Source organism: Falco biarmicus, chromosome 10 (assembly GCF_023638135.1).
Source record: "Falco biarmicus isolate bFalBia1 chromosome 10, bFalBia1.pri, whole genome shotgun sequence".
Taxonomy (NCBI): Eukaryota; Metazoa; Chordata; class Aves; order Falconiformes; family Falconidae; genus Falco; species Falco biarmicus.
In genome coordinates this window covers 29,563,295-29,589,130 of record NC_079297.1, presented here as the reverse complement: position 1 = coordinate 29,589,130, position 25,836 = coordinate 29,563,295, and the positions used below count along the sequence as shown (strand labels likewise).

The window sequence follows — 25,836 nt, the reverse complement described above, 5'->3', positions numbered from 1 at the left end:
CCAGGCAGCACCTGACGTGAGGCGGCGGCGCCCCGTAGGCCCTGCCCGCGGCCGGGCATCAGCCCCCGCGCCGGGGGAACAGCAAGCGGCGCAGCCCGCTCCCTCCCGCCCTGCGCTGCGCTGGGCTCCGCCGCGCCGCGCTCCCCTCAGGCGCGGAGGCGGCGGCGCCGCCGGCCTACAAGCGCGCCCGCCGCTTCGGCCCGGCCCGGCTCGGCTCGGCCCGGCGGGCGCCGGACTACAGGTCCCGTGGCGCCCCGCGGCGCGGGGGGCGGGGCGGGCCGGCGGAAGGGGCGCCGCTCCCTGGTGGCGGCGGGGGGCAGCTCTATCCGGGCCTTTGGCGCTCTCCCTTCCTTTCGCGCCGGCGGCCGCTGCGAGGCGGCGGGTCCATGTGCGCACGGCGCGGCGCGGCCCCGGCCCCTGCCCTCCGCCTCCTCCTCGTCCCGCCGCCGCCATGGACCCCAACACCATCATCGAGGCCCTGCGGGGCACCATGGACCCGGCGCTGCGGGAAGCCGCCGAGAGGCAGCTCAACGAGGTGAGGGCGCCGGCGGGGCCTGGGCCGGGGCCGCGGCCGCCGCCGTTCCGGGGAGCGGGGGGGTGCGTGTGAGGGGAGGCGGTGGGGTCGGGGCGGGTCCGTGCGGGGGACGGCGAGGCGGCTTTCCCCGCGCCCCCGGCCCCTTCCCGCCGGCGGGCCCTGCCTGGTGTCACGGTGGCGGCAGGCCGGGCTCGGCCGCCCGGCGCGCATTGTCCCCGGCACATGGCAGCGGGGCCTCCGGCCGGGCCGGGCGGGGCGGGGGTTTCGCGGCAGAAAGCGGCCGGCGCTGCGGAGGGGGCCCCCGCCGCCGTTCCTGTCGGTCGCCGATTATCTCCATTGTCTTCCAGCTCGGCCGGGGAAAGGCTGATCCGCGGGGGGATGTCCGGAGCGGCCGGGGCGCGGGCCCCAGTAGCCCCGCGGCTGCAGCCGGCCCAGGGGCAGCCCCGCTGTCAGCCGGGAGGGAGGCGGCCGGGCCCCGCCGCCGCGAGCAGCGCAGGCTGCGGTGCGAGCGTGGCCTGGGCCAGCCGAGGGACGGCGCTGACAGCCCGGCCTCGGTGCCGAGCGGAGCGCTGGGGCTGCGGGCCGGGCAGCGCCACCGGGGCCGGGGTCGGGGCCGGCTGCTCGGCGTGTGGCGCCGCCCGGGGCCGGGGGCTCCCAGCCGCCCCCCCAGCCCTGCCGGGCCCCGCTGGGATCGCAGCGCCCGCCGGCCCCGGCGCCGCGGGTTTCGGTTGCAGAAGAAGGGTATATTTTTGTTCCACTTGGCTCCACGCGGCAGGTGATAACTTTTCCCTATTGATGAGACACAGCCACGGGACTTCTAGACATTTTGGAGTTTGGGGAAAAAAAAAAAAAAAGAAAACGTGTTCTAGTGTTTGACTCGGAGAAGAGGTGGTAGGGGAAGATTTTGACTCGGAGAAGGAAGGATGAGCCCGTGGGGCAGCTCTGGTGGTGCCTGTAGTCGGCCTTGGCTACAGACGTTTCTCTTTGTTGCTCTGAAGCAGACTTTAGGCCGGGCAAAATACGTTTAATGCAACAGATGTTCAGCAGAGCTTAGATAAGGTGGGCCAAGTGTTCTGCTGGTGGTAGAGAAACTTTCAAAAACTAAAGGTATGGTTTCTCATTATAAAAGAGTGTAATTAAGCTGAATTCTCACCCCTCATGTAATAAGTGAATGGCAAATGAGTATTAGGTACAAATATATGAAATAGCTGTAAAACTACGTAATGTTTAGTTGAGGTTTGCATAAAGTAATTGGCTGTCTTTTCCATGTGCTTTGGTAAAAAGTATTTTAGCAGTTCTTATTTAAACGAAAAATTTTAAAATAATGTACTTGCCTATAAAGACAGTAATATATACTAATTTTGAGCTGGCCGTAAAATGCAATTTTTTTTTTTTGTTCTATGCATGTCAATATCTAAATATAGTAACTTGCTTGAAATCTCTTATAATTTTTTCTGCAGGTATTGAGTAGTTGAACGTGCAGGAAATTATGTTCTCTGCCAGTCGGGGTCTTCAGCAAATGGCTAACTCTGTTGCATGAAGGATCATGCTCACTGGCAACTGGCTTTTGTTAACACTTTTGAATCAGATCATCATGGTCCTTCATGTGCTGCAGAAGTATTAAACGGGTGTAAAATCCAAATACCTGTGCCCCTTTAAAAACACCAGACATTATTGGACCAGTGCATAAGAGTTCTTTGCAGTTGGAAACATAGCATCACTGATCTGTCACAGACGTTTTGTGATAAAAATACTTGTTAAACCCTAAATCTCCAAGCACTTGTACATATACATAGTTTTAGTCATATGCACGATCTTGGTTTAGCATGTGTTTATTGATGTCAGTTATGCGTTTACTTGCAAGGTACTGGTCTAAATTTGTTAACTGTTAGGGCAATTGTGTTACCAGTTAATGTTTTATTTCATTACAAATATGTGGGGGCCTCTTTCTCTGTAAAGATGAAATCATACAGCAGTGAACACTGTTCTTGCATGTGGCCAGGCGCACGCATGTTTTTATAATTTAAGTTTAATAGTTGTCCTTGGTTGACCTTTTAGCTTAACTTTAATTTGTCTGAAGTGGCTCTGTTGAGCTGATGAGACTGGTTTTCAGTGAAATGGTCGTTTTACCTTGTCAGAAAAGAATGTGTTTTAGTCAGTAATTGATATTCCTAATTAATGGAGGAGTTAAGTATCTAGGTCTGCCTTCATCATACCCTATCAATCAACAAAGTTTCCACTGAACGGAGGAGGGAACCAGGGTGTATGATTCTTGATTTGTCCAGGCTTGGTTATTTTTCCTTTGACCTTGGCTCAGTCATGCATTGTTCTATGCTTTATTTCTTCTGTGACTAAATTCTATCAGGTTATATTGCCTGCACATAAATGTCTCTGAAAAATGTTAGAGTTGAGATATGCTTTAAAAAAAAAAAAAAAAAGGCAGGTATTTCAGTCTCTTTGACTTTACTTTCCTTAGTGTGAAAATAAGTTGCAGGGAATGGTACCCCTAGGTCTCGTGTCCGACAGTTTCTCTTGTAATTTCCAGTTGATGATGTTTGCCCATCTCTGTCCCTGTCTTACAGAAGAAAGCTGTGTTTACCACAACAGAATCAGGATCTTCAAGTAAGCTACTGGAAAGCAGCAAGATGTTGTTGCCTTTTGAAACTGTCTTTGTACTGCGTGTATAAAGTGTTTCCCAGAAATGGTGATGAAAATAGATATTTTTAACTATGCAGCTATGGAATGACACTCTGAAAATAATACACAGTGTTGTTTCATCTTTTAATATCAACATATTTATAAAGGCACAGTTGCCAGATAATACTTTACTTTCAGGTTTCTTTGTAATTTCAGGAAATTTATAACTTAACTGTTAAATATGTCTTGTGAGTTAAGTATCAGATTAACCACAGTGTGTATGATGTATTAAGACACCTTTTAGACTAACAACCCATTTTTTTTGTCTAAGAAAGTTTTAAAAAAAAAAGCAATCCCCAATAACTTATAATTTTTAAAAGTCAAAGCTTAACAGAGCTTGTTTAGGAAAATGTTATCCTGTTGCTGTACTGAAAAGTGCCTTTCAGAAGTTATGTTTAAGCTTTTTCACGTTCTAAGATAAGTGACAGGGAAAGGAAAAATGCTTTAACTTGTTGACTAGTCACCATAGCACGCCATTAGTTTAGCAGAATGCAGTAGGGCCTAGTTCAGTGCCTTTCATTGCCTACTGAATAGATAAAAATGTCAGAACGATGGAATGATTAAATGAAATGATTAGACTCTGACTACCCGGAGTTTTGGAGTGAAAGTTTGTCAAAGGGGAAAAAGCAAGCTGCTCATTATGTGGTGCCTTTCACCCAGGAATTTCCAAACACTGAAATGCTATGTTTTGGATATTTTGGGGCAGGTGTTTATAGTGTTTAATTTTTTTTCCACCTTTTTCTAATATGGTCTTCATGTATACACCTACGGCTATATACTGTAGCGTGAGTAAGAACAAGAACAGAGCATGAGTTTCCTGGCTCTGACTATCAGATCATGGGTTCTCTTTTTAAGTCGTTAGTGTGATATTTTACGGAAAGTACTCAATTATTTTCACTTCTCTTATCGTCCTATGTGTTCTGGGGTGTGTATGCTAGATGAGATTCTTTGGGAAAGGATGGTTTTAAACTGTATTAAGCCTGGTCCAACACCAGAAATCCCCTTGGGGGCAGTAAGGAACCAAGGGAGCTTTGTCAGCATTAGGAAGAAGTTACATTCTTGGTGCCTGTTAACCAGTACGAGGTAATGCATCCCAGGAGGCAGGGTGACTTGCCACTTTCTCATGACTTAGCAAATAGTTGCTGTCCATGCTTAGCTAGCCTTTGCTGAGACCACGTTACTTTTTCCTCATTGAACGGCAGAGCAAATAGGCTTCAGAACTTGCAGACAGTGTTCTGATCAAATGAGCATCAGGGATGCTTGCACAATCTGGTAGCGTGTATGTATTTTTTTGTGGGCCTTCAGCTGGATTTACATATTCATTGTAGCTGGGTAAGAGGGGGCAGCACTAGCTTGCAAAAACCTGAGGTCAGAATGACTTCCACACCTGCTGAGTTCTTAAAAAAGAATTGAAAGAGTGCTACAGGGCAGTTTGCTGATTCAGCCTGGCCTTACAGTTCCTGACCTTACCTTTCTATAAAAAAACCAAACTGTTTCACCTCACTCTAATAGTTGCATTTGTCTAGTCCTATTAAGGTCTAGATCAAAAATTGCATGCAGATTATTTTCAAAATTGGAATGGGGGAGGATATGCGTTGAATTAATATTTTTCCATCTTCTTTCAAAATAAACTGTAGCCTTTATTTAAATATGTGCTACTTTGAGTAACTATGTAAGTAACCTGGGGTTCTAGTTAAGCAACATATAGTAAGTATTACCCTCCTGTTTTGCTTTCTTGGTGACAGTAAAGGAGATACCTATAGTAGCGTGTTTGTTATGGTAGGTTAAGTTCTTAATGTCTAAGAAGAATGCATGGAGGTCTCTTTACTTGGCATGAAGCTTCTTGTTTTTATCATTTGGTGGCATGCAGACTTTGTGTGGGGTAGGAATAAATCTAGTGTTTAAGATGAATGTAACTGACTTGAGTGAGCATCATTACTGGTGGAAAAAGTGCTTTTCTGTATCATAATTAACTGTTGGTAGTTAATAAGCCATGAACTGGTCTCTTTAATGTTAACTTCAGATTTAATTTATATTTCAGAATTACGTAGCTGGCGTGACGCTTTCTCAGAAGCATGTTTTAGCATATGGCTAACAAACCAACTCTGCTAGGAAAAACTGCAATGAAATACACCAAAAAAAAAATGTATGTTCTGGAACAGTGATTGATATTAACAGACAGTGGTGCAACGTTTGTGGTCTGATAGAATACATTCCTCAGCTAGTGAGGCTGCATAGCAAAGATTGCTCTTGGGAAAAGTCCCTGAATTCTTTGGCTCTCAGACAACAAAGTCATACCAGTGACACGGCATGTTGGAGGATTTGTAAGGGGGAAGGACTTGAGATGATTGTGGTGGTTTTTTTGTTTTTAAATGTTGAGTTACATGTTGGGAAACAGACTTTGATGGTGACAGAACCGTATTTTTTTGGTATCGTTTTAGTTCTCTAAATTTAGTATTTATTTTAAAAGGATATTTGTAAACAAGGAGCAAGAGAATCAAAGACAGAGTTTTACCGATAGCAGAATTTTAAAAGTCATAGAAATTGTTTCTATTCTCCATGCAGTTCAGAGTATGTAGTAGCAACCATTGTGAAATCCTGGTTTTTAAACCTTGCACACTGGAGCTGTGGAACTTCTGTGTAGAATAACGCTACTTGCTGGTGGTTTTCACTGAAGCGGCATAACTGCATCTCTGATTCTTCTGGAGATGGGGGTGCGTGTGGGCCAGCAGAATCCTCTACATTTGGATAGTTCCCTGATAGAGCTTTAACAAATCTTCATTTGCAGCTCACCTGTTCTGTAGTAAAGTTTTCTGCCTAATGGCGTGCACTAAGCCCAAAAGCTAGCGTTTGTATAGATAGTTGGGTTTTTGTTTGGTTGGGTGTTTTTGGCAGTGCTGTCAGTGAAGAGGAGCATCATGTCCTGAGAGGCAGCCATCTTTGGAGAGTGAAAATACTAAAGATTAAAATAACGAGTGGATGTGTGTTCAGTATTTTTTAATGCTGTAGATACAAAATCGGCACCTATGTGGTGTCTTACTGCAAGTTCAGTTGTTTTTTCCAGGTGACAATAAAAGATTGCATGTTATTTAAATAGTAAATCAAAACAAGGGAGCAAGTGACAGGTCACTGTAGTACCTGGGGTTTTATTTGGCCATTCAGTATGCACTGAACAAGTACCTTCATGTAGCTGCCCTTAGTTCTCCCGGCATCTTGGTTTCTTGGAAGTTACCTTCCTTCCAGTGGCATGGGAAGGGAGTCATTGTGAAAGAGTTTGTAAGTCCTTCATGTTCCTTATAGAATGCATAGAAGTGTTAATGTAGCTCTGTGTGAATTTAGTTATGAACTGAATGGATTAATAGGAGGTTTTGCTTGGAAAAGCACAAATTGTTTTTAGTCTGAATCTCTGCTTTGAACCACTAAGGGTGACGAAGTAGCTCATCCTCATGGTTGATTGGTGTCGGATGCTTCAGATGTTAGTAAGAATGGCACTTGTAAGATTTAGAAAAAACAAAATAATGGTATACATGTTTTGGTCCTATCTTTAAAACTTGTTACAGTTCAAAGAATCCAGTGAAAATACATTAATCCCACATAGTAATATAACTGACATTTATAGGGAGCTTCTGTAGCTTGCTATAGGCATAGGCTCAGTCCTGTGGTTTTTTTTAATGAAGGAAAGATTACTCTTTGGTATTTTTTTAAATTTCATTGTGTGGCAGTTTTTGTGCACTGCTGTCTATTTTTTTGTTGCTTTTTGCTTTTAAGGACAACATTTTTATTTTCATTTCATTTTGTTATTCCCATTAGTTCCTTGATAGTTCCACAGCAATTTCTGTCTTTTTTATTGAAATTGATAGCTTTTATTAAAAGAATAGTTGTCATTTACCATGAAAAAGGGAGAGTAATCCTTTGTTTTTAAAAACAGAGGATGAAATGCTTTTCAGTTTCCAAATGTAAAATACATTGCAAATGTTCATTATTGAAAATGTAGCTGTTAAGTTTATCATAGTCATTGTAGAAGGATGTCATTTGCACTTTTAAGTCTGTTTTATGCAGACTGTAATGTGACCTTATTCATAGGTGAGTTAAAGGTTGTTGAAACTGAAAGCTTTCTTCAGCAAGTTCATAATAACGTATATAAGTACAGGTGTACTTCCGTTGACGTTAATGTTAGGCATAGAATTGAATATTGTGCTGAATTAGGGTCTAATATCATTTGGTATGTGTTGCAGGAGAAGTGTACCTATTAACGTTACGTAAGAAAAGAAGGAATTTAACAGACCTGGAGCTGTAGTAGAAATTAATAGCAGCAAGTAAATTGTATTTTCAATATACTTATTCAACCACTACTTGGCAATTGGAAGCAAATACACTTTCAAATGAATAAAAGTATTTGCTTCTTCACGACTTTGGGGTTACCAGAGGGTCGTGGGTCAGAAAGATGCATGCTCATATTGCAGTATCAGTTACTCCCAATTCATCAGGAGGCACTCTACAAATAAACTTCTTGGTTGGACCAGATGCGAGTGTTGCTTCTGTGGTTTTTCTGAAGCCTGTAGATTTTCAGTGCACAGGATGAATGTGTACAATAATGTTTTAACATTTTGGGGAGATTTGTAAGTCAAGTCCATTCTTCATTTAAAATATTTTTAAATAACAGGGGATAAAAAGCAAGCAACAATCATCAAGCCTTAGTCCAAATGCATGGGCAAATGTCATGTCCCAGGCTGTCCATTTTACACTTGTTTATACTAGAATGTATAGGAGATACTTGCTAGGGAAAGCTAATGTTGGCGGGAAGATCCTAGTGCTGTAGGAGTGAGCTGGGCAGTGTTACACACTTAGGAGGAACGTTCTCATCATTTCTTACCATCCAAAGAGCTTTTGGTCCTACTGAAAGAATAGAAAGCTATTTTCTGATAATTTTCTTTTTGATACTTATTTGCTTTGCTGGACTAACTGAGGCAATCATTTGTTTTTGATAAATGGATAGTGTAATTTCAGTGGTTTTCAAAGTATTAATATATTTGCTTTATATGGGGAGTAATAAACTGAGTAACAAGTAGGTAAGAGGTGTTTCCCTAAGAGTTTAACAGGTTAAGTTATGTAGATCTGTGCCGTTGTCTTTGACAGAAGTGCTACAAGGAACGTATGAAATAATACTGACATGTAAGTGAAGGTAAAGCAGAAATGTGTCTTGGCAATTTGAATCATGGAGTAATTAGAAGGGCCCCCTGCAGATCATCATCTAGTCCAGCCCCCTGAAGCAAAGCTGTTTCGAAGTTAGATGAAGTAGATCAGGAACCGAGTTATGAACATCTCAAAAGATGAGGTCCCACAGCCTTTGTGGACCGACTGTTCTAGACCTTGGCCACCGTTGTGAATTCTTTTTGTCCTTTTGTGAAATAGGTATTTCCCTTGCTGCAGCTCATGTCCATTGACTCTTGACCTTGAGGAAAATTGGGTTGTTTTCCAGTTGTAAAAAGTAGAGTTATTTTTTAAGGATTCCTTTTCCCAGCAAAATTAATGTCTCAAGCTTCTGATGCTTAGTAAAGGTGGGTGAAAGATTCTACAGTAATGTTAAGGTTAGTTTCCTTGCGTTGAAATTAACAATACAGTATTTAGTGTATCAATGACATTTCCCTTTTTTTGAAGAAAAAACATGTTTTGTTTTCCAAGTGAACTCTTGCAAACCCTTGCAAAGTTGCTACTCTGCAGATGTCACTCCACTTAGGTCTCCATACTGTTGGTTTGCGGTTGTGTAGTTACACTGACAGATGCTGCAGTAGTGCATAAATGGTCACTTGGAGCTGTTTTTTCAGAAAAATGAATTATGAGTTGGAAGGTTGGGCTTAGCTTTAAAACATAGTTGCCATCTGTTTTTTAGATTATTATATAATGAATTCATACCTTGTTAAAGGTCACTGTAAACTTGCTGCGCTTGGGGTTTTCTGGCTATTCAGATCTTTTCTCAAGTAAGTATTTGTTCTGAATGAACAATGTGTGTGTTGACTGTAAAATGCTGATTCCTGAAGCATGTTTAATGATTTCTTCAACTTTATTACCTTAAACGGTAGGATTTTTGCTTTCCCATGCTGTCTTTAAAATACAGTGAGCATGAAACTTTGGAATGCTTTGGTTGATTAGCTGACTACTGTGAAACTGTCGGGATTGCTGGTATTCTATTGATTGCATTACATCATTATAAAGATATTGTAATACTAACGGGAGTGTTCTAAAATGTAATAAACTATGACTAAATAATATGTGGGATTTTTTTCCTCTCTACAGGCTCATAAGTCAGGGAACTTTGTTTCAACTCTGCTTCAGATCACTATGTCCGAGCAACTGGATTTACCAGTGAGACAGGCAGGCAAGTTTTCAAATCTTTTTTCGTTGTATCTACTTTAATGGTGCAGACACACAAGTACATATGCAGATACTGTTGAAGAATTCTAATGGTTTTAGTCTTAAATACTCAAAAGTTGGGAGTTGCTGCAATTACAGTCATGAACTGTACTTAGCACCATACCCTGAATAGGGAAGACAGAAAGAAAAGGTGCTGGCTCTTCAGTGATTGGTTCCCTTCATTTCTAGTGAATAACAGTCTTTGGGGAAACAGAATGCTTTATGATGCTAGTACGCTGGGTCCGAGGGGGTAATTGAACTAGTAATGCTAATGTTTCTAAACATTTCAGGTGGAAGAAAACAAATCATGGCTTGTGCAAATCAGCAGGGTTCCAAAATACATCAGCAGTGTTGAATATTAGCAACTCCAGACATCACTTTAAGGCTGCCATGATTACTTGTTAGAGGCTTCTAATATGATACTTCAGTGGTTTTTCTGACAGTTCTGGCAGTGTGATCTTGATCGCTGAGATCTCCCACACAGTAGGCCATCCTAAGTTGTAGCATAAGCCTAAGTTGCATTTTTATGTTACTGCTTGGTGGTACCATTCAGATGATGGCTCACCAAAGTTACTGCTATACACGTATAAAGTGCAAGAAAAAGGGGAGGTTTGAAAAGAACCTCCAAAAATTCACCCTCTGTGTAAGCCACTTAAAAACCAAAGCAGTCTGTAGAAGAGTGGCAACAACTCATACAATGCATAGCTTACAAACAGCGCGTGTTTTGCAGAGCGATTAATGGCATGATAAATCCTGCTGAGGACAGTTTGGAGTCTGCATCACTTCAGTCGTGTAATAGCACATATCTGCTGAGTGTTTCTTACCTTTTGCAGACCCTTTCAGAAACCCTTTAGTTTCTGAATCTTCAGAAGATGCATATGAAATCTGGGAAGAGAAGTTGTTTTACGGTTTTCTACATAGATTAATAGTGACTTTGTTATTAGTTTGTCATTTGAGATTTCCTGTTGTATTTTGTAAGCCCTTTTCTTTCCAAGTGCTGTAATCTATATTCTGTCACTTTAGCAGTTTGGATTTGGTTGTCAATGGTACATGCAGGCATTTGTGCCAGCAGCCTGATTGCTACAAAGTGCTGTGGCCCATAACCTTGGTGTAAAGGAGCTCTGTTTCTCTTTAGCATTCACTCCTGTATCACAAACTTAGATCATTTTTTTTTGTGTACAAAGGATGTTTTAGATACTCATTGGTATTGTTTAGCTCTGTTTTAATGAAAATACTGAGAAACTAAGTGTAAAGGATTTTTTAGTGTGTTGCTAAAATGTTCCGCAACTACTTCTGTAGCACAAGGAAAAGCAATACATTTAGTATTTTTATATGAAAAAACATTCTTTACAGAACTAAAAATACAGACATCACAATAAATGGGCAGAAGAGTGTCAACCTAGTAAATTATTAGGTTATTAATTTGCATGGTTTATGTATTTTGGTTTTTCTACTCGGAAATGGTTAAAGAATTAGTCACTTCAGTTTTGTTCTAGAACAGATTTGTTTGCAAAGTGTGTGTTTTGTACTTCGAATGATTATCAGCTGATTTGCCACTTTTGTTTCACAGGGGTTATCTACTTGAAAAATATGATAACCCAGTATTGGCCAGATCGTGAAACTGCACCAGGAGAGATTCCACCTTACTCCATCCCAGAAGAAGATAGACACTGTATTCGTGAAAATATTGTAGAAGCCATTATTCACTCTCCTGAGTTGATTAGGTATGCACTTTTAGCTTGTTTATGAATTGGCTGTGGTTTCTGACTGTCGGGTTTCTTTCTTTTTCTTTTAACAACTAAGATCACCTGCACACTAAGCATCATTGTCATATGCTATATATCCTAAGCGTAGCATCAATGTAGATGGAAAACCGATTTTCAGCTTGTGCAGCATGTAGAAATGTAAAGTTCTTCAAATGGATAACATTAAGCAGAAAGTACAGAATCTAAACCACCTAAACAAAACGGAAATAAGTCTGTTTGGGCAATATTGGCTGTTTCAACACCGCAAGAGTATTATTAAAATAACACTAGTAACTTATTTACTTATTTAGATAGTAATCATTGTGCATTTATTTCTAGAGTACAGCTTACTACTTGCATTCACCATATTATCAAGCATGATTATCCTAGTCGCTGGACTGCAGTTGTGGAGAAAATTGGATTTTATCTTCAGTCTGACAACAGTGCTTGTTGGCTTGGAATTCTTCTTTGTCTTTATCAACTTGTGAAAAACTATGAGTAAGTTTTTTCTATTGTATAAAACAGCAGAATTAATATTGATGTGTATTTTTTGTATTCTGTATGTATATTGTAACCATGTATAATTGCATGTGGGACTGTGCAAGGGTGGCAGAAATCTAATTTTAAAAAATATTTAGAAAATCTTATACGAGGTAACAACCGCATAGATTATCTTTGCGAAGAAATTAGAGGAAAAACTGCCTTCATTAAAGGTTTGAAATCAGAAAAAAGGTCTTTTAAAGTCTTAATTTGGTAGTTTTTTATGGATTGATAAAGTAAGAAGTATTAAAGAAGTAATAATTTAAGCAAAAAAATACTATTTATTTAAACCAGGTTTAGACTGTTAAACAAGTTGTGCTCTAGGTATCAGTGACTGTAATCATATAAAGGTTTTGAAGCGTGAAATCTTGAATGTTAGGAAGTTCAGAATTAGTTGACTGCCTTTGGTATGATCATTTTGATAGCCTCATCCAGCCCCTCAGGCAATTTTTATCAAAGCCCACTGTTCTCCTATATGCAAGGCATGGATTGCGTTAGGGTACACGTAAATGTTCTTTGCTCTGTGCCTGGTATTGTGCTCAGAGCTTTAAAGTTGAGGCTGCACTTTGAGAAATTACGCGGAGCTTTGCTGCTGCTGGGTGGCATGTGGGAAGCTCATTTAAGCTGGGTCAGAGAAAAGTGCAGTCCTGGAGTCAGGGCATTGTAGTAGTGGGACTAATGAAATCCACAACTTCATCTTTTAAGGCATTGTCATGCATAATGTTTTTGTTTCAGGTACTTGATTTAGTGTTGCATTGAAAAATTGCACTAATTCCATTAATTTTGTCTAAATTAGTGTAAAACAGGTGAATATCAGTTTCTTAAAAATCCTTTTTTACAGGAATGCTATAAAGACCTTTGTAGTCTCATGTTGGAGTTTTTTGGTGGCTGAAAAAATTGCAAGTCCTGCTAGGAAAGGAAATAAACTAATTTTTCACTTGATTTTCAATTTAAATGTCTTTAGCCAAATATATAGCAGAGATCTGTGAGATATAAAGCATGAGTCATTCACTGGTAGTGTATTATCGTTATACCAATCCTTGTTTAGGGAAGAGTTTTGTTATGAGCACAGTCACAGTGTGATTAACTATAAGGTAGCAGGTGTATTCATAATCTTGGTTGATCAGTGTAGCTGAGGCCAGCAACTGCTCATACTTGTTTAGCTTTTTGGTGAAGTCAGCATGGGTCAGTTTAACAAATCCTTTAGGAATAGGTACATTTAATTGTGTAACAATATGGATACAAGCAGGTTTCTCAAATTTCTGAAATCGGTTATGTCTGTTTTTGAGGGGGGAAATCTGCATAATGTTATGACTTGAATCAAGTTTTTACTGCTTGAGTTGTAGGAATATTTAGCTATTGAATTTTTTTTTCCCTCAATGTGGAAGGTAAGTATCTTGGGGCTTTTCAACAGTTTGATTTTATTAATTTTTTCCCCACTCCCAATCTAGCCAGCAAGATTGAATGGCTGCTCTTTGCATAGGTGTGTTTTTTTTTCAACTGTTTCTTACTAAGTTTTCTTGAGCAATATTTAATCCATTTATTTAGTTTTCTTTTCAGAAAATACATGGAAACTATATTATTGAATGGGATTTTGGAGCTCAGTGTTCTGTAGTAGTTTTACAGAACATGCCATCTGGCAGCAGATTGAGTAGACGTTATCTTATATTCCTGTAAATTTGGTACTGTTTAAGAGTCTGAGCATTGATATTTAATACTAGTGAAAAGTCTACCAAAAATGTATTAAAACCCCAAATCCCAAACCCAATCCTTCTACCCAGAAATCTCCCACAAGAGTCCAAGAGTATTACAGTATTAATTACCTAATCAAAAAATAAAGCTGTGCAGTCTTAAAGTGATATTTTTCTTTGCTCTTATTGTCATCACCAGCATGGGTAAGATCCTGTTCTGCTGTCATAACTGTTGAGTCAATAAGGACTTTCTTCTTTGTAAGTTAAAAGTTGGGGGAAAGATTTGAAAAAGGGGCTTCATTTCCTTTCAGGAATTTTGAGATGTTTTGAGAAAGGAAATGGAGCCTTGTTTTTAGCCTAGGCAAACTAGTGGACTGTCACCAGCATGGGCACTATTTCAAGGGGTGTTGCAGCTGAAGCCTGCTCAGTCTGGCACATAGCCTTGAAACCTACATTCTCTATCAAATCATTAATGGTAAGACGTGAGAGACTGCAGTGGTAAACTGTGGAGAATTCAGTTTACTACTTCAGTGTCAGTGAAGTAGACTAGCTTCTGGAAGTATTTTGGTAAATTGTGAACTCTGGTAAGTGCCTTAATGGAATTTTAGTGACTAGCTGAGCACCTGCCATTCTTGGCATTAAAGTGTGTGTACCTGTTGCTTGCAGTTTTTGTAGTGCTCTGATTGCTTTTCACTATAGTAATAGCGTGACCGAACACGATGTGGTATTCTAAGTGAGTAAGTTGGCAGAAGTGCATTACCAGCGGAAAACTGATGTGGATAGTTAGGGGAGTAATGGATGCTCGGTGGTTTTCTAATGCCTTTTACCTGTAATGAAGTCTGGCTATAGCTTTATTTCAAATTTTGTAACAAGAAAAGGCTAGGGTTTTTTTAATCATGTTGTTATGAACTGTAATATAACCTACTCGTGTGTACACTGGAGTAAGGTGGACTTTTAAAATTCAAAAGCTATCTGAAAGATCTACAAAATGGTTTTGTCTTACCTAAAGGTACAAGAAACCAGAGGAGCGGAGTCCTTTGATAGCCGCAATGCAACATTTTCTGCCAGTTCTGAAGGATAGATTCATTCAGCTCCTGAGTGATCCATCTGATCAGTCTGTCCTCATCCAGAAGCAGATCTTCAAAATATTTTATGCCCTTGTCCAGGTAAAAAATAAACTTGGGATATACTTGATCAGTAATTTCATTTAAAGCATTACGCTTCTCCTTAAAATAGTAAATGACAGAAATATTATGATAGTGGACATGATTCAGCTGCAATCTACTACTACTCAACTGTGGTTTGAATCACAGATTTTTGGTATGCTTGATTGTGCCGTACTTTTACTTTTGTATGGTGTTAATTCCTGGTTGGTGTTACATAGAAGTTATGCATGCCATCCTCTAAGGCAGAGCATTCGCTAGACAACAGATTAGAAGGTCAGTTTTCTAATGACAGATGGTAGAGGCCAGCCTGTGTAGAATTACCAGAGTAAATGCAGTGGTTTTGAATGAAACTGTTAATATGCTGTTAATTGCTTCAGAAATTAGTGTCGCATTCATTTAAGTGGTGTCTTAGCATTGCATAAGCAGAATGACTTGGAGTAAAGATCTCTAGCACCTTTGAGGATATTGAGGATATAGACTACATTGTGTTATTTTCTTCAGACTGTTTTTCAGAATAATTTTCTAATTTTTCATGGTAGCTAAGTGTAGACAAATATTTGAAAGGGCTAAAATTCAAAGTGGAAGTGACTACTTTGAGATTGCTTTATCACAAATTTATTTTCTCTTTTTTGTTTGTTTTTTTTTTTAATAAGTACACGTTACCTTTGGAGTTGATAAATCAGCAAAACCTGACTGAATGGGTAGAAATCCTGAAGACTGTTGTTGATAGGGATGTACCGGCTGTAAGTGGATTTTGGCTATTTATGTCTTCAAGCTTAAATATTTTTCATTGATTAGAATGCTTAAAAGTTTAACTTCTTATTTCTGCATTCATTTCTGTCAATGCAAGAAAATAATTTTAAGCTAAATATGCTTTAGACAGACTAGATAAATTTTGAAAATATGTAGTTTGCTTGAGTTCTGTTGTTTTCAAATTATAGCATAACTTGTTTTGGCTTTTGTTGCAAGAATTTGTTGACCATTATGCAGCATATATCATGGCATTTATTTTAGATATGCTGTACTTTAGACTTCTGTGAAGCTAGAAGTGCAAATAGGTTAAAAGCAAAATAGGCTATATAGTGTTCAAAATACATGTATTTTGAACTTTTTGTGAATAGTTGGTAAATAATCTTTTTTTCTTTTTTCTTCCCCTCTAAAGGAAACCCTTCAAGTTGATGAAGATGATAGACCTGAGTTGCCTTGGTGGAAATGCAAGAAGTGGGCTTTGCATATCTTAGCTAGACTTTTTGAGAGGTATTTTCTCTTCCATTAGTATTTAAAAAAAAACCAAACGTCCAATTCAGTAATATTGTTGCACTCTTGAATTTGCATACTTGCTTCTGATTCTAGGTATGGAAGCCCTGGTAATGTTTCCAAGGAGTACAATGAGTTTGCTGAAGTGTTCCTGAAGGCCTTTGCTGTTGGTGTTCAGCAAGTAAGAAACTGAATGTGGGGGATGTTAGGATAGAGTTAGTGATTTCTTATTTGTTTTCTGAAAAGGCTTCTTACTCATCTTCACTCATACCAACGTTCTTACTCATCTTCACTCATGCCAACATTGGTATGGAAAGCACTGATGTCTGTGGGTTAAAAGAAAAGAATGATAAAGAATAATTTATTTGCCACATAGGACAATCCGCTGAAAATACCCTATGCAGCCCTGATAATCTGTAAATAGAGTAAATGCTTTCATATAACAGGCCCTCAGATGAACTTTGGATAAATGTTACCAATTTTTCTCTTTCTGGAAGAGGTAGGTATAATATTCATGTGGTTTGTTGACGTTCTTACCTTTTAACTCTGATGTAGTTCTTTGGCTCAAATCAGTAATACCAAGCCTTTCTAGCTTTCTGCCAAAGTCTGATCAAGCAGAGACTTGATTACAAACAGGCAAGTCTGATGGTCACTTTCCACTCATCTCCTGGTCTGGGGGTTGCCACTTCTGCAGGGTCTGTTACACACAAAGCATCTTCTGGTCTCTGGCAGTTTCTGAACTGATGTATTAATGTTATGCCAAACTAGCCCTGATTTACCTTTATTGCAGTAACTTAGATTCAGATTGTCCTACCACATGGCAGCAACCTACAGGTTTTCTTGAAGGCACAGAATGGATGGGTGGGGTAGGAATTGTCATCTGCCTCTCTTATAGTGCTTGTGTTTAAAATCAGTAATTTGAACTTTTTGAATTAGCAAGAAAACTGCTATGAATATTAGGAAACTTCTTTGATCTTCTCGCTGAACTGTGGACTTAGGTCCTTTTGAAACAAGTTTATTTACAAAATCTAGTTGAAGTTTTTTTATAAAATTTCCTTTTATTGGCTCATAAATCTGTTTACATTAAGGTGATTAAGTTGTAAATATAGACTCAGTTTATGATAATCTCAGGGAGAGGAATGTTGTCTTCAAAGCCTTTACTTTAATCAGAACAGGTCATAATTCAGTTTTTCTTAGTTTTTATTCCTAATGAAATTATAATGAATTACAGGGCTTCAAAAGAGGAAAAGTAGGGAAAGTATCTCCTAAATACATGGTTTTTGAAGGTCATCCAAGGTATTGCAAAGGAAAAGAACTTTTGTCACATTGAGTGTTAGGAAATACGTCCCAACATTCAGCTCGGTCAAGTAGAGTCAGCATCATCTTCTGAGGTGCTCATCTCGCGTATGGATGACATCAGACAGATAATTATTACGTGTTCTTTGGTTGCTTTGCACTTGCAAAATAAAATGAAGTTCTGACAAAAAAACTGTATGGGCAAAAGAAGTCTTTGAAAACAAATATAGAAAGTTCAACAAAATACTTTGTTTTTTCTTTAGAATTCTTTGAAGCACGTTTGATTCTTACTGTTATTACATCTTGATGCCAAAATAGCATAGAGTAACTGCTCAGTAATTAATTTTTGTCTTTAAGCAGAAGAGGTAATTATTTCATGCAACGTTGGGGAGGCTAGCCGGTTTGCACTGGACAAACTAGCTCCAAAGTTTTCAGTGAAAAGTCAGGTAATTTATACAGTTTTTGTGAGAGGTTACAACATGTTAACATACATATTCATGTAATTTTGACATCTAATCATCGTATTCATAATAGGCGGGGTTTAGGCAGAGCTTGAGGCGGAGTCTTCTGAATTAGTCTTTTGGGGAGACTTTGGGTGGTCGTTCTGTTCTTCAGCTGGAGCTTGCAAAATCTCCTGACTCGTGGCCTTCTCATCTCCTTCAAATGCCCACCCTACCTTTATTTATGACTGCTAGATTGCTCAGAGTATGTTCCTCTTCAATCTTACTTCAGTACCATCAGCGGAATAGAACAGGCAGTGCCGTCTGTGTTAAGAGCATCGCCCAGAGCGTGGTACCAAACCCATCCTGACTAATCCTTTAAGGCCTTGCTCTGTTTCAGTCTAGGAAACACCAAGAATTCAAGTCTTTAAAGAAAACAGCTGAAAAGCAAGACTTTAAAATGCTTACAGTTTCTTATACAGATTATTTTTAAGGTGCTGTTCTCTGTTTATAAGCAGAAGATAAATCTTGGATGTATGCTCAAGAAATGGAATCCTTTGGATAAAAATTATAGAAGATTTTTGAACAGGAGGTATCTCTTTAAAAAAGTTGGAAATCTGTGTAATACTGAAGAATAGAAATTCTGGTAATATGCTTCACTGAGTTCTCCTTAACTCTCCAAAGTGTACACACCCTTTCACTAAAGGACTAATAGATAAGTACATGGTATGAGATTACAGATCATCCAAGTATAAACTGGAAGCATACTGCTAATATTATTCTGATACTTAATTCTCATGTATTATTCTTTTTATCTACTCTGTATATCTTCTTGTCACATGCATTACACACCGGCGTGCGCACACCACCCCCACCCCAAAAAAACCCACTAATCCGGTACATTCAGCATTAGTTCTAGCTAAACTTTAAGCTTGGCCAGAACAGGCTGAGCTGCATTACCTTGATTCTTACCCCCTATGTTAGCAGCTGTTTTGCTCAAGACATTTTTCATTTTGAGAGACCCGATGAGACAGAACTGTGTCCTGGTCAAACACTACTGCCTGGTTGTTCCTTGATACAGCTGCAGAACTTACTTTATTTGTCCTGGAGCCTCTATCCTGCATCCTGCTTTCCCTCACTGCAATTCTTAAACCTGTTCTTAATCTTTTATTTTTTACTTGGTACATCTGAATCGTGAAACTGCTTCGGATTGTAAAAAGAGAAGACTAAAACACTTGTCCTGAGTAGCACGGCTGCAGTGGCCATTTGTTAGGCTTTGTCCTCATTTCCAAAGACTATTCCCCATACCTTCATTAACTGTTGATGAATTTAGGCTTTTCTGTGTGCTGTCCTGTTACTGTGAAGAATGTCTCTGTCTCAAAAAGGCCCTCAGATCCTTCTATAAGTCAAATAGACCAGCAAACTGGACCTTCTTGTATAACCTTTTTCTGCAGAGAAGCTGGTATGGCTATATGCTAACTTCTAGTTTGCTGCAGGACCTGGGACTGCTACTTCTGCCTAGAACAAAGAACCCCTAGTTTACTTTTTTTTTTTTTAAGTATTTCTTGAGCTACCACCATGGAATTCCTTTTCAAAATAATGCATCTCATTTTCCCAAAATGTTTTCTTAGTGATATTACAGATTGATAGATATCTCTTCAGTTCCTTCAGTTCTGGATTTTTTAAAACTATTGCTTTATATTGAAGAATTAAATGAAACCATGGAAATGGGATTTGTAATTTCTCTCTAGTTGATGCTGCTACTCTTGAAGACGCACTGTTGCCACTGGCCTAGATTGGGCTACAAGGAAACCCCCTTGCATTGCCAATACCAAACTTCCCAGTGACCTGGAATTTAATTCCTAGTAATGGTCCCATGTCCATTTCATGCCCTTATTCACAGAGAGCCAAGGACTTTTAACAAATATAAATCCCTGTGAATGGTTCTGAATGCCACCTCAGGAGAAGAATTGACGCCAGAAAGCCAAGGGGAGAGGCTAGGTCATTATTCTTCATACACATACATTCTTTGTACAGCATCATTGGTGTGAGGCTGCATGTAGGCAAGAATCAGTAGACTGCGTGAGTGTGTTTTACCAATCTAGTGTTCGGACATGAACTTCTGCTCCCGGAGCGTGGCAAGATGGAATAATAAACTTGGGAGGGAAGGGCCCTCTGGGCTATGTTGGTGATGAATTAGCATGTCTAAAGGACTGTATTTTTAAAAGATGTGCAGCACCTGACATGAGCTGCGAATTGCCTTATAAAATTAACAGGGACATTTAGTAGAAAGATTAGTCAGTACTCATTTTAGTCTAATGAATAAACAGGGGGGTTTTGTTGGATTTAAAGGGGCTTTTATGTAGGATTTTGAGGGAGGGTAGAATTCTTCTGGTTAAAGTGGGTATTTTATTATAAGCTATTGATGAGATCTGATTTTTCTAGGTGTTGTTGAAAGTGTTGTATCAATACAAGGAAAAGCAGTACATGGCTCCTAGAGTTCTACAGCAAACACTGAATTACATCAACCAAGGAGTGTCACATGCAGTCACCTGGAAGAATCTGAAACCTCACATTCAAGTAAACCATTTTTCAGGTTTATTACTTAGATGACTCAGTAGTACATTAGTCAGTCTGTTGTACAGTGTTTCTAGCCTTGTTTGAATTTGTTTTTTAGAGACCTCTATTATAAATGGCTGGTGGAAGGAGTTTAAGCCTTTTTGGTGAAGGTTACCATGATACACAAGCAAAGCTAGCTAATGGCTTTTTTTGCTGTCAGTCCTCTGTGCTTTAATACATTAAGGATTACAGTGTAACACAGCAACAGAAAAAAATTGGAGATGGTGTTAATTACTGAATTTATGGCATTAAATCTTCTTCACATACCTTTATCCAAAGCAAAACTAGTAACTTGCGCTGTATGTAGCTGTACCTTAGGTTAAAAGATTCTTTTTTTTTTTGTAAGATAGCACATAAAATCCACTATGTCCATATAGTTTTAGGATGTTACCATTTTATATGAGAAATGCAGGATGGATAAAATCTGTGAGATACAGGACAGAATACAGAGATTGATTTAGTAGTGCTAGTCTGTTTTCAATTATTTTTTTTTTATTGCAGGGAATTATCCAAGATGTTATTTTTCCATTGATGTGCTATACAGATGCTGATGAAGAGCTTTGGCAGGAAGATCCGTATGAGTATATTCGCATGAAATTCGGTGAGAATTTGAAATCTACTTGTGTTAAAATGTGACTTCACACAAAGATCGGGGGTTTACATCTTTTTTTTATAAAAGTATTGGTGGCTTTAATCTTGATGAGAAAATGAAAAGAGAAAACCAGTTTACATTATCGAAATAATATAACTTCATATGGTTAACTTTTGGATATACTGGTAGAAATGACAGGTAACATGACAGTCAACAATAACACAGGTGTTTCTGCACTTGAATAAGGAGTTATTTTTGACAGTTATTCTTGTAAGTCAAACAGTCCAGGTCTTGCTAACAGTAATTACATAAGGTGAATGTTATTACAAGTTTATGTATTATTTCAGGCCCTGGAGTTTTTTTTATAGTCTGAAGGAATTTCACACATGGCACAGGTCAGAACAGATTTACCGTAACAGTAAATGAAACACTATGAAGTAAGCCTACAGACATCTAATTTCACCTCCTGTGGCTTGTTACTTTGTTGTTGTGGTTGACTGCGATTCTGTGCAGTCCTTTCAGGCTGGGGAAGAAAGAAGATACTTCAGACTTCCTGAACAGATTTGTCCCTTTACTGGGACTTTTATGTGCCTAGAACAAGGGATCCTGATGGGTTTGAGAGTTTCTTATCCCTCAGGTCAGAGGCAGACCTGTAACCAGTGCAGGTATTATACAAGGCTCTGATAATCCTTTTCTGCAGAGGAATAAGAAACTGACCATTTTTAACTCAATCAGTTATGTGTCCCTGTAAAGCAAATAACATACATGTAAAAATTCGACCTCTCTGTTTCTACCGTTGAAAAAGATTTATCTTAAAAATAAGGAAGACTTACAATTTCAAATTAGACATGTAGAGCCAGTGATCATGAAAAAGGTGAACCACATGTATCTGCGTATTTCCAACCATGTGTTACTGTTTTTTGGTCTTTGGAATACCTGTAGTAAGAAAGTGTGATTGACCACCAGAGAAAGGAAAACTGTTGCTCTTTAGTTTCATATTAAGTCACTGGATTGCGTTAGGATCATGAACCTTAAGGACCAAGATTTATAGCTGTTAATATATTTACTCTAATAGATGTATTTGAAGACTTCATTTCTCCAACAACTGCTGCTCAGACGTTATTGTTTACATCATGTAGTAAAAGGAAAGAGGTAAGCTATTAAAGGATTTTACTCAAATACATTTGCTAGATTTATAGTCCCCATTTGCTGAAAGAACTACTAATAGGTTTTACTTTTCTGTTCTCTGTCATGTCATACATGTCATGCACTAGTCTGTGTATTTCTTCATTTCCCAATTCCCCTATGACCTGTCTATTAAACATCTTCTGTGTTTATAACACATAAAACATTATCCAAATTCCAGACTTGGAGCAGATTATTAAGCATTTCTGGGCACTGAGAATGGTACCTGAGATGATTGACTGAAATACTTAGACTAACCTTGTCAACGTGTAATCTAGGTCTTGCAGAAGACGATGGGCTTCTGTTATCAGATTCTTACGGAGCCAAATGCTGACCCTCGTAAGAAAGATGGTGCTTTACATATGATCGGTTCTTTGGCTGAAATTCTCCTAAAAGTAAGCATAACAAATCTGGTGGGGTTCTGATTATTTTTTAGTTTTCTTTCACATGCAGTGTCTTAGAAGAAATGTGGATAGTTTTTTGGGTTTACGTGTTTTTGAATCACTACTAGTTTTTTTAAAGCTGTTGATCTTGAATTGTTTTGGTTTTGTTGTCAGCTTGATTACACTGTTTTTATTAGGTCATGCTTGAGTTAAAAAGGAACTTAAAACAATAATTTTAAGTTCTCCGCTTCTAGTAAGCGTTGCTACACCGTTTCCTGTGCTATACTTAACTACATTCCCTTTTTTGAGGAAGGAAGGAAGGAAAAAAAAAAAATCCATCCAGTGAGAGTCTGTTGATTTAATTAGGTCTTCTCTGTGTATAGAAGAAAAGAAATAAAGTGAAATTAGGAAACTTGCTTAATTAGAATGGCACCAAAGAAAATGCAGAGCATGGACTTGTATCTGGACCATGGATCTGAGAAGTTTCCCTGACCACTTTTGCCTTTGATGCCAGAGTAGTGTACTGCCAAGCAAAAGGTATCTCTAGGAGTCAAAAAATGACAGGAAATACCACGTCACTATTTTGACTGAAAAGTATAAAGGCCCATGTAGAATCCAAGTTTAATTACTAATACAGGATTTCAGTGTTGCTTTAATGGGCTTTAATAAAGGGGAAGTTATGTCTGAGGGTTTTGTTTTGCTGTTTACACTTCTATATGTGAGATTTTTTTTACTGGATTAGAAATGCATTTTTATATGAAGTTCTTAACTGATGTGTTTCTATTCATATTCTGGCAGAAGAAGATCTATAAAGATCAGATGGAATACATGTTGCAGAATCACGTGTTCCCTCTCTTCAGCAGTGAGCTGGGTTACATGAGAGCACGGGTAAGAAAGCATAAGGTTTAGTGTTGAGATACACTGTCTAACTGAAGAGTTCAGGAATATTCTTTAAATTTTTCCCTCTAACAAATGCACTCCCTTTTGCACCTTTCCTGTAATAAATTGTATGCTTACTTGAGAGATCAGTATCAGTCTTCATGTATGATTGTAGATGGTTACTGTGTAGTTTTAAAATGGCTGCAGAATTGTGTGCATAGTTTACCATCTGTGTCTGGTGGTATGGTCTGTTTGTGTTTTGCATTTAGACTGTACTGCTCACACAAAACCTGTGGCCAAAGATGAACTTGAGATCATAGTACTGGTCGAGTGATGTCTGACAGACAAGCCTCCCACTGGCCAGCCTCCATACTCTCAAACATCTTCATCTATTAAAAGTTTTACAGTATCTTCAGACTTCATAATTTTTGTAGGTTGGGTATACATGTCGACAATCCCGTTTGTAGGTTTTGTAACTCTGAATTTGTTCAATGTCTCTTTTTCAGGCTTGTTGGGTTCTTCATTATTTCTGTGAAGTCAAATTTAAGAGTGACCAGAACCTCCAGACAGCCTTAGAACTTACAAGACGGTGTCTGATAGATGATAGGGAAATGCCTGTGAAAGTGGAAGCTGCAATAGCACTTCAAGTTCTGATCAGTAATCAGGAGAAAGGTAGCCCTCTTTTCTTAAAGCTACAGCAAGGAGTAGGCATTAATAGAACAGGCGATGATTCTGATAATGGAATATTGCAACGTTCAGGGAGACTTGTTCTCTTCTTTCTTAATGTTAATTTACTTTGTGTAGTTGTAATCTGTAATGATTTATTGTAATTTTCTAGCTGATTTTTTTAATATATTTTTTAATAAATAGCATCACAATTTCATGGTACAATAAATCCAGTTTTCCATCACCTAATCATTAACTCATAAACACAGTGGCAATAAAAGCATATCTGTCTCAGTTTCATTCATATTAAATTTTTTTTTTAAAAAAAGTTGTCTTTATCCTGGCAGGCTTAACATTGCTTAGTATTCTTGAAGCGGGTATAAAATCCCCAAAATGAACATAAATTTCAAATTAAATACCTTGGCTAATGCACATGTACTCATTCATGTGCAATTAAAATTTGCGGTGATAAGTAATCTTGCATTCAATAAAGACTGTAGAACTCTGGTTATCATACTTAAGTTGTCATCCTTCTGGTATATATTTTAATTAAAAAAAGCTCAGAAAGTTAGTATTGCTATAATGATTTATACTACCCATAGTTTTGGCAGATTAATTTTCAAACAGTAAATATTAATTGATTACATGTTGGCTTTCTTATCATGATGCTGTAGTTCTGTAAGAATGTCAATTCAAATATTTCCACTTGCTTTACAGCGAAAGAATATATTACTCCATTCATTAGACCTGTAATGCAAGCTTTACTTCATATTATAAGAGAGACTGAAAACGATGATCTTACTAATGTGATTCAGAAGATGATCTGTGAATATAGTGAAGAAGTTACCCCAATTGCAGTAGAAATGACGCAGCATTTGGTAAGACTTTCTGGTGACTGAGGAAGATGTTTAATATGTGAAGGATTGGTATTTAAAATTAAGATAGGTATCCATTGATCAATAGGTGTTGTTACACTAGACTGCTTAAGTGGAATGGTATAAGGAATTTTTTTCTACATTTAGACTTTTTTCTCAGAAGTGGTTTAACAACTTTAAATGGAAATTTCTAAACAATTTTAGAAATGTTTGAGAAACCTTTGTATGTATTTTCTCCTGATGGTGTAATAATGAATTTTGGTAGCACATTTTAGGTAGCCTCTACAATGTGACATAGGTTTTCTGTTTTGAAATGGGAAAGAAAAAGAGCAGGCTTGTAAATAAGAAAATTAGTGTGAAAGTAACGTTATATTGTATGTAATGTGAAAGTTAAATTGAATCTCCAGGAGAAATTCCGAGCTTGAATGACCGTATCTAGCAAGCTGTACTAATGGTTTCAAAAGCAGAGGTCAGCTCAGTGCTTCCCTGTTAAAGGCCCTTGCCTCAGAGTTAAAACTAAATTGTTTGCATGTCCTCTCTGGAATGCCTGCAAAGTGGTCAGTCTAGTTCAGCTACCAGTTCAAGCCAGTGTCAGAAAAACTTGTAGAAAATGTGTTCTTTTACATAGAAAGTATTGTCATTTGTACCTTTTTATTCATGAATGGGTAAAGGATGACAGCTCAAATGGCTTAATACTCAAATTTTATAAATCCTCAATACAGACCCTGGAATGGAGCGGTCTCCTCCTAAGATTCATGCATGTTTTCTTAGCAGAAGTCCTCCTTAAATTGTGTAGAAAACCAGACTTGCACTATTATCTTAATCTCCAAGCACATCCTCATTAACTGACATATTTATG

General features: G+C 38.8%; 1 protein-coding gene and 1 non-coding gene across 2 annotated transcripts in view; both read left to right on the top strand.

Annotated features, from left to right (window-relative positions):
* Positions 1-292: 292 nt before the first annotated feature.
* The window catches only part of IPO7 (importin 7), a 38,013-nt gene continuing 12,469 nt past the window's right edge, over positions 293-25,836 (top strand). The window contains exons 1-15 of the mRNA XM_056353689.1: positions 293-535; positions 9,527-9,608; positions 11,214-11,367; positions 11,728-11,886; positions 14,629-14,785; positions 15,439-15,528; positions 15,948-16,042; positions 16,139-16,223; positions 20,224-20,358; positions 20,899-20,998; positions 22,065-22,141; positions 22,453-22,569; positions 23,356-23,445; positions 23,943-24,108; positions 24,820-24,980. Of these exons, the coding sequence (XP_056209664.1) occupies positions 452-535; positions 9,527-9,608; positions 11,214-11,367; positions 11,728-11,886; positions 14,629-14,785; positions 15,439-15,528; positions 15,948-16,042; positions 16,139-16,223; positions 20,224-20,358; positions 20,899-20,998; positions 22,065-22,141; positions 22,453-22,569; positions 23,356-23,445; positions 23,943-24,108; positions 24,820-24,980 (1,752 nt within the window). The 5' untranslated portion in view covers positions 293-451. The remainder of the gene's footprint in view (positions 536-9,526; positions 9,609-11,213; positions 11,368-11,727; positions 11,887-14,628; positions 14,786-15,438; positions 15,529-15,947; positions 16,043-16,138; positions 16,224-20,223; positions 20,359-20,898; positions 20,999-22,064; positions 22,142-22,452; positions 22,570-23,355; positions 23,446-23,942; positions 24,109-24,819; positions 24,981-25,836) is intronic.
* LOC130156600 (small nucleolar RNA SNORA23) lies at positions 23,640-23,821 on the top strand. Its single transcript, XR_008824490.1, has one exon. It is a non-coding gene; the product is annotated as a small nucleolar RNA SNORA23 (small nucleolar RNA).